This window comes from Haemaphysalis longicornis, unplaced genomic scaffold (genome assembly GCF_048455015.1).
Source record: "Haemaphysalis longicornis isolate Haplotype H1 unplaced genomic scaffold, Haemaphysalis longicornis Haplotype H1 scaffold_2, whole genome shotgun sequence".
NCBI classification, from domain to species: Eukaryota; Metazoa; Arthropoda; class Arachnida; order Ixodida; family Ixodidae; genus Haemaphysalis; species Haemaphysalis longicornis.
This window is the reverse complement of record NW_027526295.1, coordinates 265,058,143-265,071,167: the sequence shown is the minus strand read 5'-3', so window position 1 is coordinate 265,071,167 and position 13,025 is coordinate 265,058,143. Positions and strand designations below refer to the sequence as shown.

Here is a 13,025-nt window from a genome sequence, read left to right as displayed (position 1 = left end):
AGCATCCTTGGAGAGTGTCTCAGATCCATTTCTAGCGCTTGTGCAAGTTTACTCGGTGCTTCACAGAATGGGCGGACGAATGAGTGATGCTGAAAGTAGTGGCTGTGCTTGCACAGGAGTCGGCGCCCCTGGCAAGCCTCCCGCTGCTGGGTTACACGGTGGCACTGCCCGGTGACCAGATGGGCAAGCAGCACGTCTTCAAGCTGCAGTACCGCAGCCACGTCTACTTCTTTCGCGCTGAGAGTGAATATGCCTTCCAGAGGTGAGGCTGATCACCCAATGTCTTTGGTTGCTCGTGTTCCTTCTACCTTTACTTAGAGCGAATTTATATCAAATTGCTTAATTTTCAGTGTTAGATGAGCCTTAGAACATGAACAAGGTTTTAGCTCATCATGTTTTTTTAGTCTTCACACCAAAGGCAGTAAGGCAGGGAGGTATTGCAGTAAAGGCAGTATTGCGTATGTGCCTTTTCGCAGCATTGTTACCTACTCTCTTTACTTTCGCTGCCATTTGCTGTATCTTCTTAATTCTAATCACCCCCACATTAATGAGAACCATCTTCCTTTGTTACAAAGAGTACCTTAAATGTGCATCTTTCCACCTGTAGGCATAACATGGTCAGAATTGAGAAACTATGACAACTTGCACAGATGCTGTGCTGTTCCCCTTACAATTTATTTACTTGGCAATTCAGCACGAGTTCTGTTCACTTGTCCTTGCGAAGTACCACAGTGCGTTTGGGACTGCCAGTTGTCTTGGTAGCTTACGCCTTGCAGCTACTATTTCAGTCACAGGCTGAATCCCACTGAGGAACTGCACCAGTATGTGCTGCTGGGAGAAAGAAGTTGCACAGGCTGACCCCCCCCCATCACACTGTGCCTACTTTTTTCAGGTGGATGCACGTGATTAGCAGTGCTGCAGTGAAGAAAGCTTGAATCCTCAAGCACGTGGCGAGACCAAGTGGCCAGGCATTCACAGAGGACCACTTTGGAATGGCTCTGCTCAGCTGCGTGGCAGTGAAGTGTTGCGGCGTCCCTTGCATCAGACCAGCGTACTAGTGGTGGGGCTGTGCAGTTTGCGGCCTACAGTCATTTTGCCCTGGCCCCAGCTACGTTATGTCAAAGTGTGCAGCACCGGCCCCACCACCCAGGCCAGGCAGGGTGATGAGGAGCTTGTCTTTTTTAACGCAGGGCTCAGGGCTCCGCATTTTGTGATTTGAAATTGTTGGTGGTTGTGTGTACTCTGGCTTTGGCAGCTGGCTCTTGTGCCATCACCTGTGCATTTAGAACCATTTAGAACTTTGTTTTTCAAGTACCAAGTACCACCGTGTATGTGCCCAGGGTTAACTAATCGTTTGTAATTGTAAACTAAAGGAGATATTGCGAGTCACCCTGGCACGTAGCAGCTGATGGAAACGTGCACTGTGCGTGGTTGCACATGGTGTTCATAGCAGGCAGCTGAATAGCTTTTGCTGACTGCACGAGGGGGCTGCTAACTTAGCATTAAAGCTTGACATGGTGCCTTCCAGCCTCCACATTGTACCTAGCTTAGCTCAGGGTTGTGCTTGTTGTAGTGAGCCCAGCTGTTGGTGGCACATATTGCGACTTCCAAGATTACTGGCCCTGCCAGCACGTTGCAGTGCTTGCTAACGGGATGAGGCACTGGATGCCAGCAATGCATACTGCCCAGCCAACTGCTGTGGCAGCATCGGGTAACGTATCAAGAGGCTCGTACATCTGAGGACCGGATGTTTTGTCTGGACCAGTTGACTGATCCATGTGGCGCCTGTTGGTCCACAGTGGTCTTTAGCCTCGAATGCAGGTGCTTGTTAAACTCAGTTTGTGAGCATGGGATCAAATTAGTGTCCTTCGTGTTGTCCTGCACTGATGCACGCACACTAATTGCACCAGCAGACTTTTTGTTCAGTCACGTTGTTTGTGTCCCGTGCATCTTTGTTCCACGTGTTTCTACATCCCTTGCGGGTGCCTGGATGTTTGTGCAAGTGCGCCTCAGTATGTGGTGATTGGGCCAACATTTTATGTGATGCAGTCATCTATGGGGATGTTTGTGCAGCTTCAGAGTTTCTTGTGTTTGTGTGTACGTGTTAATCAGGCCCCGATCTTAAAAGGCAAATAGTGCAAGTGCATAATAATGTAGAAAAATAATGTGAGGATACTGCAGCTCCAGCCATGTAATGCTGTTAAACCACAGCAGGGCCTCAAACGAGCATGCCACATTTAACCAAGAACTTTTCAGGTCAGCAGCCTGGCATAGAAACAGGTGGCACCACAATAAAGCATTTGGTGATGTGTAGCCTGGTGTTCAAAAAGTTAAAAATGGTGCGTGTACATTTTACCATTTTGCACATTGAGACCTCGGCAAGAGTAGTTTGCCCCTTGGATTCTGTATTTTGTACTCTTGCACAACCGAGGGGCTTTGATTGAGCAATTCTCAGCCAAGTGTCTTGCCAGCTGTTTTTGTGGAGTATTTTCTTGTATACTCCACAGCAAGCAGCTGCCGTGCCTTGGAGCTTAAAACAAAGTGTAAATCTCAAAACATAAACCCAGCTTGGCCAATTTTTAAAACTATCGCTGAAGCCCTCGCAGGAGAACCTTTTCATTCTCTCTCTCTCATGTACTTGGAAAGCAACCACAAAGAATACTATACAAAACCTATTAGTATAAACTCTGATGTGAAATATTTTTATTTGCTTTTTTAGCATTCTTGATTGTCTTCAGGCAAACGATGGGGCTACAATGCCGTATACAATTGTATTCAGTGTCGAAATTGTTTTATATGCTTGGGTTGAGAGACCTGTATTTTTCAGCCCACGATTCATTTTTATTTAATTTGTTTATTTATTAAAAGTTTGTAAAAAAAAAAAAAAAAGAACAAGGAAAGACACCCAAACAGACTATGCCAACGCCGTGCAGGAGACTGCACTGACTGCTAGCTTTGTACTGTGCCCGATGTGAACGGCCTGAGGATTTGAAAAAAAAAAAAAAAAAAATACTGCGCTTTCAATGAAAATAATCTTTCAAGTTTTCTATTATTGGTATAACACATTTTTTGTGCTTAGAATGCTACTTGTGACACTTAACTACTCTGACAATTAAAATTCTAGCAGAGTTGCATACCCACATTTGTTGCCGGTAATGTTTGGCACATGTGCCTTATTTTGGCTCCTGTGGGAATTATCTTGCCTGTTCGTTGGGCATGCAACGAAGCTATTCACATCACGCCTATATGCCTAAATATCGCAGCATTCACATTGCCTAATGGCCAAGTGCAGTGTAAAGTGTAAGTTTGCTCTTTGCACCCAGTTCTGTTTGCTTGCTCTAATTTTGTCACTCTGCTTCCACATTCTGCCCTTTGAGCACTGTGGAAACAACCAAAGTGGACATTCTGCAGTCATTGTTTATTAACTTTAGCTCATGCTGACAATGCTTCTCCGATAAAAACTGATTTTCGACATCGGGCACATGATTGTATGAATGAAGCACTGAATTGTATGATACTAGCTTTTATGGTGCTAGTAATAAAACCTTCTGGCTATTAATAAAAACCACTGTTGCTGGTCATTGTGATGCAACCTTCTCTTTCTTTTTTTTGTCTAAAATGCTGGTTTCTGGTAAGGCTGCAACCCTTGCCATTTTCACAGCCATAACTGACTGCTGAAAACAAGGCGCTATATATATATACATATATCCCTGCCACTATCACAGCCATGACTTGCTGCCGAAGGTAAGGCAATGCAGTTGCCCATTTCATCACCACAACTCGCCACCTAACGCATTCTTATTGCTGTACCCTTGCCCTTGCCGAAGGCAACGATATTGCTCTGCTCCTATCATGGCCATCACTTGTCGCGGAAGGCAAGGCTGTGAAAGCAAAAATCACTGCACACACATGCCTAGAATCCAAGAGGTAGCATATTCATTTTCATTAACTGGCATTCACTTACCTTGGAAGAGCACTTTTAAATTAGAACTGAAAATAAAGGTTGGATCCAGTATATGCACAGTTTGCACACTGAACATCTCAGTGCTGTCATGTGTGCTCAAGGATAGGTGCATTAATCCACCTCATTGCTTAGATTCCCACAACAGGCTTCAAGCACACACTTGGTTAATTGTACTTCATGAATGCTTGATGGCCTGCTGAATCTTTTTGCTTCACTTGTGGCAAAAGTCATTCATTCCCTTGCTTTGCATGCTGGGCAGGTCGGAACATTGGCTATGCATCTTTCAGTCATCACAATCAACATGTACCAAGTAGGTTGGGTGCACCTTGTATTGCACCTCCTGCTCTTTGCGACCGTCATCTCCAACACCACTCCGTTCAAGAATGCAGTCAACCGATTCCTGTACCACCACCACTCATGTTTAAAGAACTCTTGAAAGTAGAAGAAAAAAAAAAAAAAAGCATCATCGTTCGTCAAATATTTGTGAAAACGCCTGTCTGCAATCAGCAGAGAGTCGCAAGCATCTTATAATTACTTTGCCAGATTGAAGCCTGAAAAGCATAAGTTATCTTTTGAGTTTGTTCAGCCTATGTGCAAGCGTTATGAACAAAAAAAAAAGTTTGAAAGTAAAAACTTTTTCTCATCCTAGTCACAAATTTTCGGATGTCGATAAATGTGCAAACAAGTCCGCAGGCCCAGCTGACTGCTAGCACGTTTTATGCGTACAACCTTTCCATGGACAAACAAATTAATATTAAGCACACATTGGGTGAAAATTGGAATTTTTAATGCAGAGATAGCATGAACACACATTGCCAGCCAGGGCATTCCAGTAATCAGTGTGGCAGCCATGAATGACACACTGTGTTTTCTAGGCAGTCTGGAGCCTTGGCTTAACAGTAAACACTGAACAGATAAACTGTACAATGCAGCCACAAAGAAAACTTCAATTCTCATGTCCTTCTAATGCAACTTGTGACCTCGCATACAAATTTGACCGGACCAGGCTTACAAGTGAGAAAATGTGCCCTAAAGTGTCCCTATCGTTCTACCTTGAGCGACTCTTGCTTCTTCCAGGCACTTCCTTGCATCAGTGGCTCCAAACCCATTTTCTGGGCGATATATACCTAGTGCTTTTAGTCTGCGATGCTGGCAAGCGTTGCATTCCTCGGGGTTACACAGCCTCGAAAGCAGCCCTGCTTGTGCGGTGGCAGCGGGTGGGCGCCCAACCAAGCGCAGTGTGTGTCTCCATCCATGCGGGCGGCAGCGGAGGAAGCACAAGGGAAGGCACAGGAAGCGAGAGTTCAATTACAAAGGCAACTTTATTTGTCTATGAGAAAAACAGCAAACTACACTGAAGCACAAGGGAGCGGAAAAGAGGAGGACGGCGCGCCCTCGGCCAACTTCGTTGTGGCTGCCCAAAGCAGAGCATCTGGCCGCTGGCTCGTCCCAGCCTGCTCTCGACAATGCAACAAAGCGGGCAATCGTCAGGTTCAGAGGGGACACATTCACTCGTCAAGCAAGAAAGCGCGCTGCCAAGACGGCCTGCCGAGGCAAAGCACCAAGAAAACGTCTCCAAAGGCGGCGGCAGCAGCTGCTTTTGCGGCGGCATGCAGAATTTGTGGGCCACAAATTGCTATGCCATAACAGCATCTTTTTTTTTTCTTCTTCTTCTTCTCTCTCTCTCTCTCTCTCTCTGCCTCTTTATATATATATGTCGATATAATATATATATAATATATATATATATATAAAAAGATATCACATTCCTTTTGTCTTACACTCAACTAATGAAGTTGGAGGAAAGTCGTGTGCCTCTGACAAGGGACGTGATGGGAAGCCCGGCAGGCGCCCGACTAGACAACGCGCCCCGGGCTTCCAACGCGTGGCGAGCCCTCCCTCCGCACCCCTCTCCAGGAGCCTGAACACAACGAGGTGAGAACACCGTCCGTGCACGTTGCCCATTGCGCAAGCCCACAGGCCCTCCTCTTCCCCTCCCCATCCCCCTCTCCACCAGCGGGGCACCGTGGTGCCCTCCCGCAAACAAAGAAAGCACAACAGCCCGAGGACGCAGCAGAGGAGCACCGACACCTCTGGGCTCGGCCACACTGCGTGTTCCGCACAACAGGGAGAGGATTGGAAATACTTGAGATACACGAGTACAGGGGGCTAGGGTACGACGACGAGTCTCCTGCCCTCCGCGGTCGGAGCCAGCCTGCTCACGCTTCCGGGGGACGAGACCAGACCGTGGGACGAAACATGCGAACCAGACACGCGCACCGGAACGAGGAGAGAAACTAAACCAAGCGTGCTACTGTGTTGTGAGGGAGATTTGCAACAATACGGGTCAGCCAGGTCAGTCAGAGTATAGCAATGACAAAGACTCCTGCATATTATAAAAAAGGCACTGTTTTACTCGTGTTGCTCTGTTTTCAAGCATTTATTTTTCTTCCACTGGACTCGCCTGTCCACTTTTTCAAGACTACTTTGACTGGCACGAGACCCAAGTAGTCTCCAGTCCTGTGGGGTGCCAACCGAAGCAGCTGTTTTCAGGGTGGGGGGTTTCCAGCCGTTCAAACCGCCGTGTGTGCAACTCCAATGCTCGTGTGTGTGTGTGTGTGCATGCGTGTGTGTGTTTGCCAGGCACTGCGCGCCGCAGCAGGCAGCGAAGAGGAGGCATTCTGCGAGCTAGAGAGAAGGGCCGAAAGATGTGAAGTAGGCGCGAATGCTACCCATGGGCTACTCTGGTTCTTCGATACAGTGTATGTACACGGGCGCTGCTTGCGGAGGCTACACGGGCCGGACATATATTTTTTTGATTTGGACGTTTTGATTCCCCTGAATGCTTCGCGGGCGCGTGCCACACTCGCCGGTGCGGGACGCACCCGTTCGTTGGCCAGATCCAGTTGCATCACGCTAGGACAAAACTTGGTCCCATTTCGAGCTTCCCTCTCACGCCAGACAGGAGGTCTCAGCCGTGGACAGCCCCGTCTGTGGCTGGACTGAATGAAGGATGGAATCCCCGAGGACCACGCCTGCGAGAGCGCGGCCGTGCCATTGGGCGCACGCGGCTCTCCTTTGGGCGCCCGGAAAACAGAAAAAATAAGTGCACTCGTGCGGCACAGAGAGAGACGCAGTAGAAGCAACAGAACACCCTTCCCATCTGAGACGGCAACAACAACCTTACACACTCGAGCACCTAGAACAAGGCCAGGGAGAAAAGAAAAAAAGTGGGGGGCGGGGGCTGGATCGAGAGGGGAACACTTACATAAACCGAAAACAATGATATGGTGAAGAGTACACTTTCAATCATTTAACTTGTTACAAAAAAAAAAAAAAAACAATATGGCACAAAACAGCAATGTGTGTGTTTACACAAAAATATAGGTGTACACAATATCCTCTTCGTATGCTATTTATCATCATCGACAATGAACTTTCCACGCTAGTAGGGGGGAGAATGAAACGGGGGCACGCCTATGTACACAAGCAGTGTGATGACCCCATGTAACAAGGACTGCACCCACCCCTGTCCGGAGAGGCTATTCTACTGCTTGTGTGACCTTGTGGACAGAGAATGCCAGCAGAAAGGCCGTGGCATTGTTAGCACGCCACCATGGCAACCAATACGATAGCACCATCCCTTTGGACAGAAGGCGGCTGGCCGACCATGGGCTTCTGTCTAAGTAATGGCTTCTTAAGTCACAACCAAGACCTGTTTCTCGGGGAACCAAGTCTTGTGGCCGCACGTTAAGGGAAGAGGGCAAAAGTAAAATTTGTTCAAAACATAAAGGATTTGATCTCTGCCAACAAACAATCTGCGCATTTCTCATGGCGCTGAAGGCAAGCCGAGGCGGTTGACGGAACGTTTTAGTTAGCAAGTGCTCTGCCTGCTTGTTGCAAGAGTGCATTGTAGTCTCTGGGTTAGCCAGCCCTTCATGAGGTCTCTGCGGAGTGCTTAGAAGGCCACAGCTGAAACAATGTACAGAAAACCCCGAAAACTGCGCCCTGCAGCAAGCGTAACGCAAAATGCAGGGGTCTCAAACAATGCTCGAGTCTTGTATGAACACAGCAACCAAATCAAACACAGAAGATGCCGCAATTTCATTCTAGGAAGATTTCTCCTGGTGTTTTCAGCTGCTGCTTGGTGGATTAGTGCATGCCAGACAACAGGGAGGGCTTTAGGGCGCCATCTTTGCATAGGTTTTTCACCCCTTCCCCTTTTTTATTCCATTCAGAGTTTGTAAAGACTTTGGTCTTGGCATGTTAGTCGTGAACAACAAAACTTTGCATTAACGATGCTGTTTTCCGTCCTTCGCACAGTACAACACACCAGCAGCGCAAAAATTTCAAGACAACAAAAACACCCTGGTCACTAAGGCTACGACTTAAAACGAAGAAATTTGCTTAGCGGTTACATGTATGTACACAACAAGATTTGTTAGCCTGCTTTTGTAGTGGCCTAGGTCATTAAATCTCCACCCGCAATGAAAAATACTTCATTAAAAGGTATCATAAGTCGTCCACACTAAGATTCCAAACGTTCACATTAACAATCTTTTAAAAAACCTGTCTAATTCATGCGATGTTCTTTAAAAGCACAATTGAAAACGGCCTTTCCTTTGAAGGTGTGTCCAAAAACAAAACACTACATAAACACTTTACAGATATTACAAAAAATATAGATATATATGTATATATATATATTTATATGTGTCTGTCTGTAATGGTGTGTGTTCTATGTCCAAAATCTGGAAAAAAAAACAACAAACAAACGGAAGGGGAAATAAAAAACCTTGACAGAACAAATACTTTGCAGCGGCTGGCTGGTGGCACCAGCGCTGGTCATCATCATCATCAACATGTCGCTAATAGACTCCAGGAGGGGCCCTCGTCTTTGCAGCAGAAGAGTGGTAGTCTTGTTGCATCAATGGGGGGAAGCAGCGGCCAGGGGTGGGTGGGGGGCGCCTGACTAGGGGGGCGCTGCCGTCAGAGCGCGGGGCTCAGCGACAGCGCCGGCACATGGTAGTACTTGCACAGGGGCCGTGCGCAGCGGCCCTTGGCGGCGTCCCGGCACACCGTCACCTTCCCTTCCACCACCTCCACAAACTCTGCACCAGGGGGAGAAGGGAAAGCGGGGCCACCCACCTGAGCCCACCCACTCGGGCACGCAACAGGCATCGTTTCATGCAACATTGCAACGTTCATCCGCACTGGTCGTCACCATCAGGGGCGAGACAGCCGAAACCGATCTTGGAGCCGCAAAATCTCAATTTGGGAGCAGAAGAACATGGATTTGGATAAGTTAACCACTAGTATGTCGTCCTAGGGGCCTAAAAAATCATGTTTGTACCAACTCGAGGGGAAGAGGGGGAGGACAAGAATACTTTTCAATCAGTTTGGAAAGTACACTACACTGAAACAACCTTTATTATTTAAAGAAAGCTTTTTTTATCATCATTATTAACAGGATATCACAACATACGAACTGCACTACCTTCTTACAACTCTCTTAAAGGGACCCTGCCACACTCTCTGAGCAACGCAAATAAACCTGCGCGACGTTTAGATTACACTGCCAGGCATACCCGAGCCAATACACGTGCACATGAAGAGGTGAGCACACAAATCACTATGAAACACTAGGGAAAAATATGCAGCGCTGGCACACTTGTCTACATATGTGCGATCCTCGGAGCCATCTGCTGGGTGCGCACTCTCCAATTGGCTGACTCCTCTCCTTGGGTTCGCCCACCTGCGCATGGCTCCCGCTCCCCACCTCCTCACTACGCTGCACATGTGCTTAGCACTTGCTCTCTCTCCCCCCGCTACACTGCACGTGTGCTTGGCCCTCCCGCTAGGCTGTGCCCTCTCCGCATTGCAGTGTCCGTGTTACTGTGCCTCGTCCCACGAAAGCCGCGACCAAGCACAAACAACTCCGCTGTTCAAACGCTCCCAACAGTTGTCGGTGAGGTGTGCTTACCTTCAACAAGGTGCACGTATCGACACTGGGGCCTTTTGCACTGCCCTGACTTAAAATCTCGGCACACCGGCAGGGTGTCCAGTAACTGGAAGAGAGCGGGAGGGCGATAGAGAAGGAGGAGAAGAAAAACACACAAGGCAACAGCTTCATTAGATGCACACACCAGAGATGGCTCAACTTTCTACAGCGTCTGTTCAAATAGGGCAGACCAATAGGCAGACGCAAAGTGGTGGCCTGACGTAGCAAGTTCACAATTAAACTCGTTGCTTCTTAGGCCAGGAATTGAGCATGCTTATTTATAGCGGTGATGTGGCAATAAAATAAAGAAAAGCCAGAAGAAAGAGATGCAGAGGGGGAAAAACCTTGGTAGTAGTAATAAATTTAATTTTTTTCATTTTTTCTCTCTCCTTTTTTATCCAGTTACTGAAGTTTCACGCTGGTTCCAAATCTAGAATATTATGTGCCATTTTTTTTCTTTTCGGCAAGATACTAAACAGTGAAATCTATTCTGGGTGGTCACAATTCATTTTAACATTCACAACAGCCCATTACTCATTTACATGGTCAGCAAACGACACATGTAACAGCTTTAGGCCCACTCCTAATTTGCTGATGTTGGAATGAAAGCCAGCAATCGCGTTCTGCCAGTCTGCTTTATACAGTTGCAGCACAAATATATGAACGCAGTTACTTTAGCATTTCCCTCGCTAGTTACTCTCCTGGGATGAGCTGCCTCTCAATTTCCTTACATGTAATTACACCTAAAAATATGGGTTAAGAAGGCCCATCTGATGTTTGAAAAGAGTATTAAAAGCGAGAAGCATCAGGTCATCCATTAACTTGTAGAGACAATTTTCTGTCGCTTAAGATTTGACTTTGCAGCCAGCATACTGCCGGTAAAGGAAGTAGGGCGTTGATAAATGAACGTACAGAGAAAATTGGTTCGCATTTGAGTTCAGACTTAATGCAGGTTGACTGCCCCACCCTGATTTTGTCTGCTTCAAGGATAAATGTCACATACAAACAACCTGGGTGCCACAATGTCTGCTTCAAGGATAAATGTCACATACAAACAACCTGGGTGCCACAATACTGTAGCTACACATTGGGGCACATTATTATGGTGGCTCGCAAGGAAAAAGACAAGCCAATCCCAGGAATGGGAAACAGGCTAGCAGCTGTTCACTCATTGTGACCAACTGCAGCCTCTTCTTCTACATCAACCATAGCAGTGCTCAGATACAGTCAGTGCACCCAGTGTTGAGAACCCCTAATCCTGCAGCTAGACTCGATCAGCTGGGTTTATATATCTTCTGCTTCGAACTTATGGTCACCAACTGTGCTCAAAATGCAACCGGCCACTTTTTTTTGCTTGTCTCGAGAACAAACGTGTCCATGCCAGCTGACTTAAGCACACACTGCTACAACGTGAAGCCCCACAGCATGCATCACGGCCACCACAGAACCCTTGCAAAAATGGCTTGCTCACTGCCTCCACTGCCCCTAACACGACGTCGTACTTCATTCCTGCCAGCAAAGGCAGTGTGTATGACGGAAACCGCGGCTAGAAGGTACAAATTAGAAGGTACAAGTGCCTCCATGTGGGAGAGGGAGAGCGGCAGTTTTGCAGGGGCTCTGCTCACAGGCTCTGGGGGCAAGCGTGTGAACATGTCGGCTGTGTGCTTCCTATCTGCGCCACCCCGGGACAGCAGCCCGCAACAAGCGGCCCCAAGGAAGTCCGTGTGAGTACCTGGCCATTGTCGTCACAGTACGCAACACTAGCAGCGTTAGGGGCAGCAGCAGACACACCAGCAGATACCAGAGTGACAGAGGGCATCGTGGGTACTGGGGAGGAAGGGCCGGTGGTGGTGGTGGTGGCAGTGTGCGCAAGAAGATGGTGGTGGTGGTGCACGGGAGGGAGGAGAGAGAGACAGGAGAGAGAAGAGAGAGAGAGAAGAGAGAGACAGAACAGAGAGCAGTGAGGAGCGGATGTGCAGACAAGGAGAGCCATGCATCTAGAGGCCACAGGGTGGCACCTACCACAGCATACAAATGGCCATCGAGCAGAAACACATTATCTGACACGCTACGGATGACATTCTGGAGGCACGCTCTGAGGACTAGGTCGATCGTGCTGTTTCAAGGCGAAAAGCTCGCATTACCTCGTGTGAATAAAAAAACATGCACAAACGAAAATGTCCTTTACACATCTCACAATCAGTGCCTACCTAAAACTCAGGTAGTGATTCACTGGTTCAGTGTGCCAGCTGCAACCGCCGCATTTTTTTCCCCTGGCAACGTAAATGCAAGTGTACTGTGTAGCTTACTTCTTTATGCGAGCTGGCCTGTGGTCAGCTCACATAAAAAAGCTAGCCAAACAGCACACTACTACAAACCCAAGTCCTAAAGTGAAAGCTTGCCGCACACTGAGGCTTAATAAGGGCAAGCTCCGAATGCACACCTTAAATACAAACCTAGCAGGCTGCACATAGCAATCAATAAGGGGTCAACATAAAGGCTTAAAGCTCCACCTCACTGCCTTTGCAGCAGTTATTTTAGAAGGCCAAACGGGTGAAATCATGACCAAACCTTCATGATAGCAAAAAACAAAAGAAGAAAAGCACACTGGTCAGTGGTGACAAAAGCTCCAAACACTGGCTAGCTCTGTTAAACAAGAGTCCTTTGCAGGGTTCAAAAAGGGCTCAGTAGCCTGCACAAAAGTAAAATGCCGTAGCAACTACAGAGTGTGAATTGCAACAGCCTACTGTATTGTAAGAGCAAATTGTAAGCAGCTCAGAATGCACATTGGTGCTCCACGTGGCCAATGTATACTTACGGGGTGCTTTGCGTCATGCATTACACACAGCCAGGCTGGAGACAGAATTTTCATTGAAGGGCCTTCTATCAGCAATTCTATTTATACCTGGGGCCTTAGGTCATGTCACGCGTTACTATGAGACAGACAAATGGACCGGCTGGTTTCTGGGCGGGGTAGCTTAAGGATGCTTACGCGATTAAAAAAAGAGGGGACAGAAGAGATGAAATGAGAAAGAGAAAGAGAGAGGGCACATTTAGGTT

General features: G+C 47.5%; 2 protein-coding genes across 4 annotated transcripts in view; one reads left to right on the top strand and one right to left on the bottom strand.

The window, feature by feature from the left end:
- Cdep (Chondrocyte-derived ezrin-like domain containing protein) overlaps positions 1 to 2,827 on the top strand; it is a 54,447-nt gene extending 51,620 nt beyond the window's left edge. For all 3 annotated transcript variants that reach the window (XM_077700540.1, XM_077700541.1, XM_077700539.1), the window contains 2 exons: positions 117 to 262; positions 893 to 2,827. In XM_077700540.1, coding sequence (XP_077556666.1) covers positions 117 to 262; positions 893 to 935 — 189 coding nt within the window. In that variant the 3' untranslated portion in view covers positions 936 to 2,827. The remainder of the gene's footprint in view (positions 1 to 116; positions 263 to 892) is intronic.
- Positions 2,828 to 5,267: 2,440 nt separating this feature from the next.
- The window catches only part of LOC144168617 (muscleblind-like protein 2a), a gene marked incomplete at its 5' end in the record, with an annotated part of 69,309 nt that continues 61,551 nt past the window's right edge, over positions 5,268 to 13,025 (bottom strand). Inside the window, 2 exons of the mRNA XM_077697564.1 lie at positions 5,268 to 9,075; positions 9,948 to 10,032. Coding sequence (XP_077553690.1) covers positions 9,998 to 10,032 — 35 coding nt within the window. The remainder of the gene's footprint in view (positions 9,076 to 9,947; positions 10,033 to 13,025) is intronic.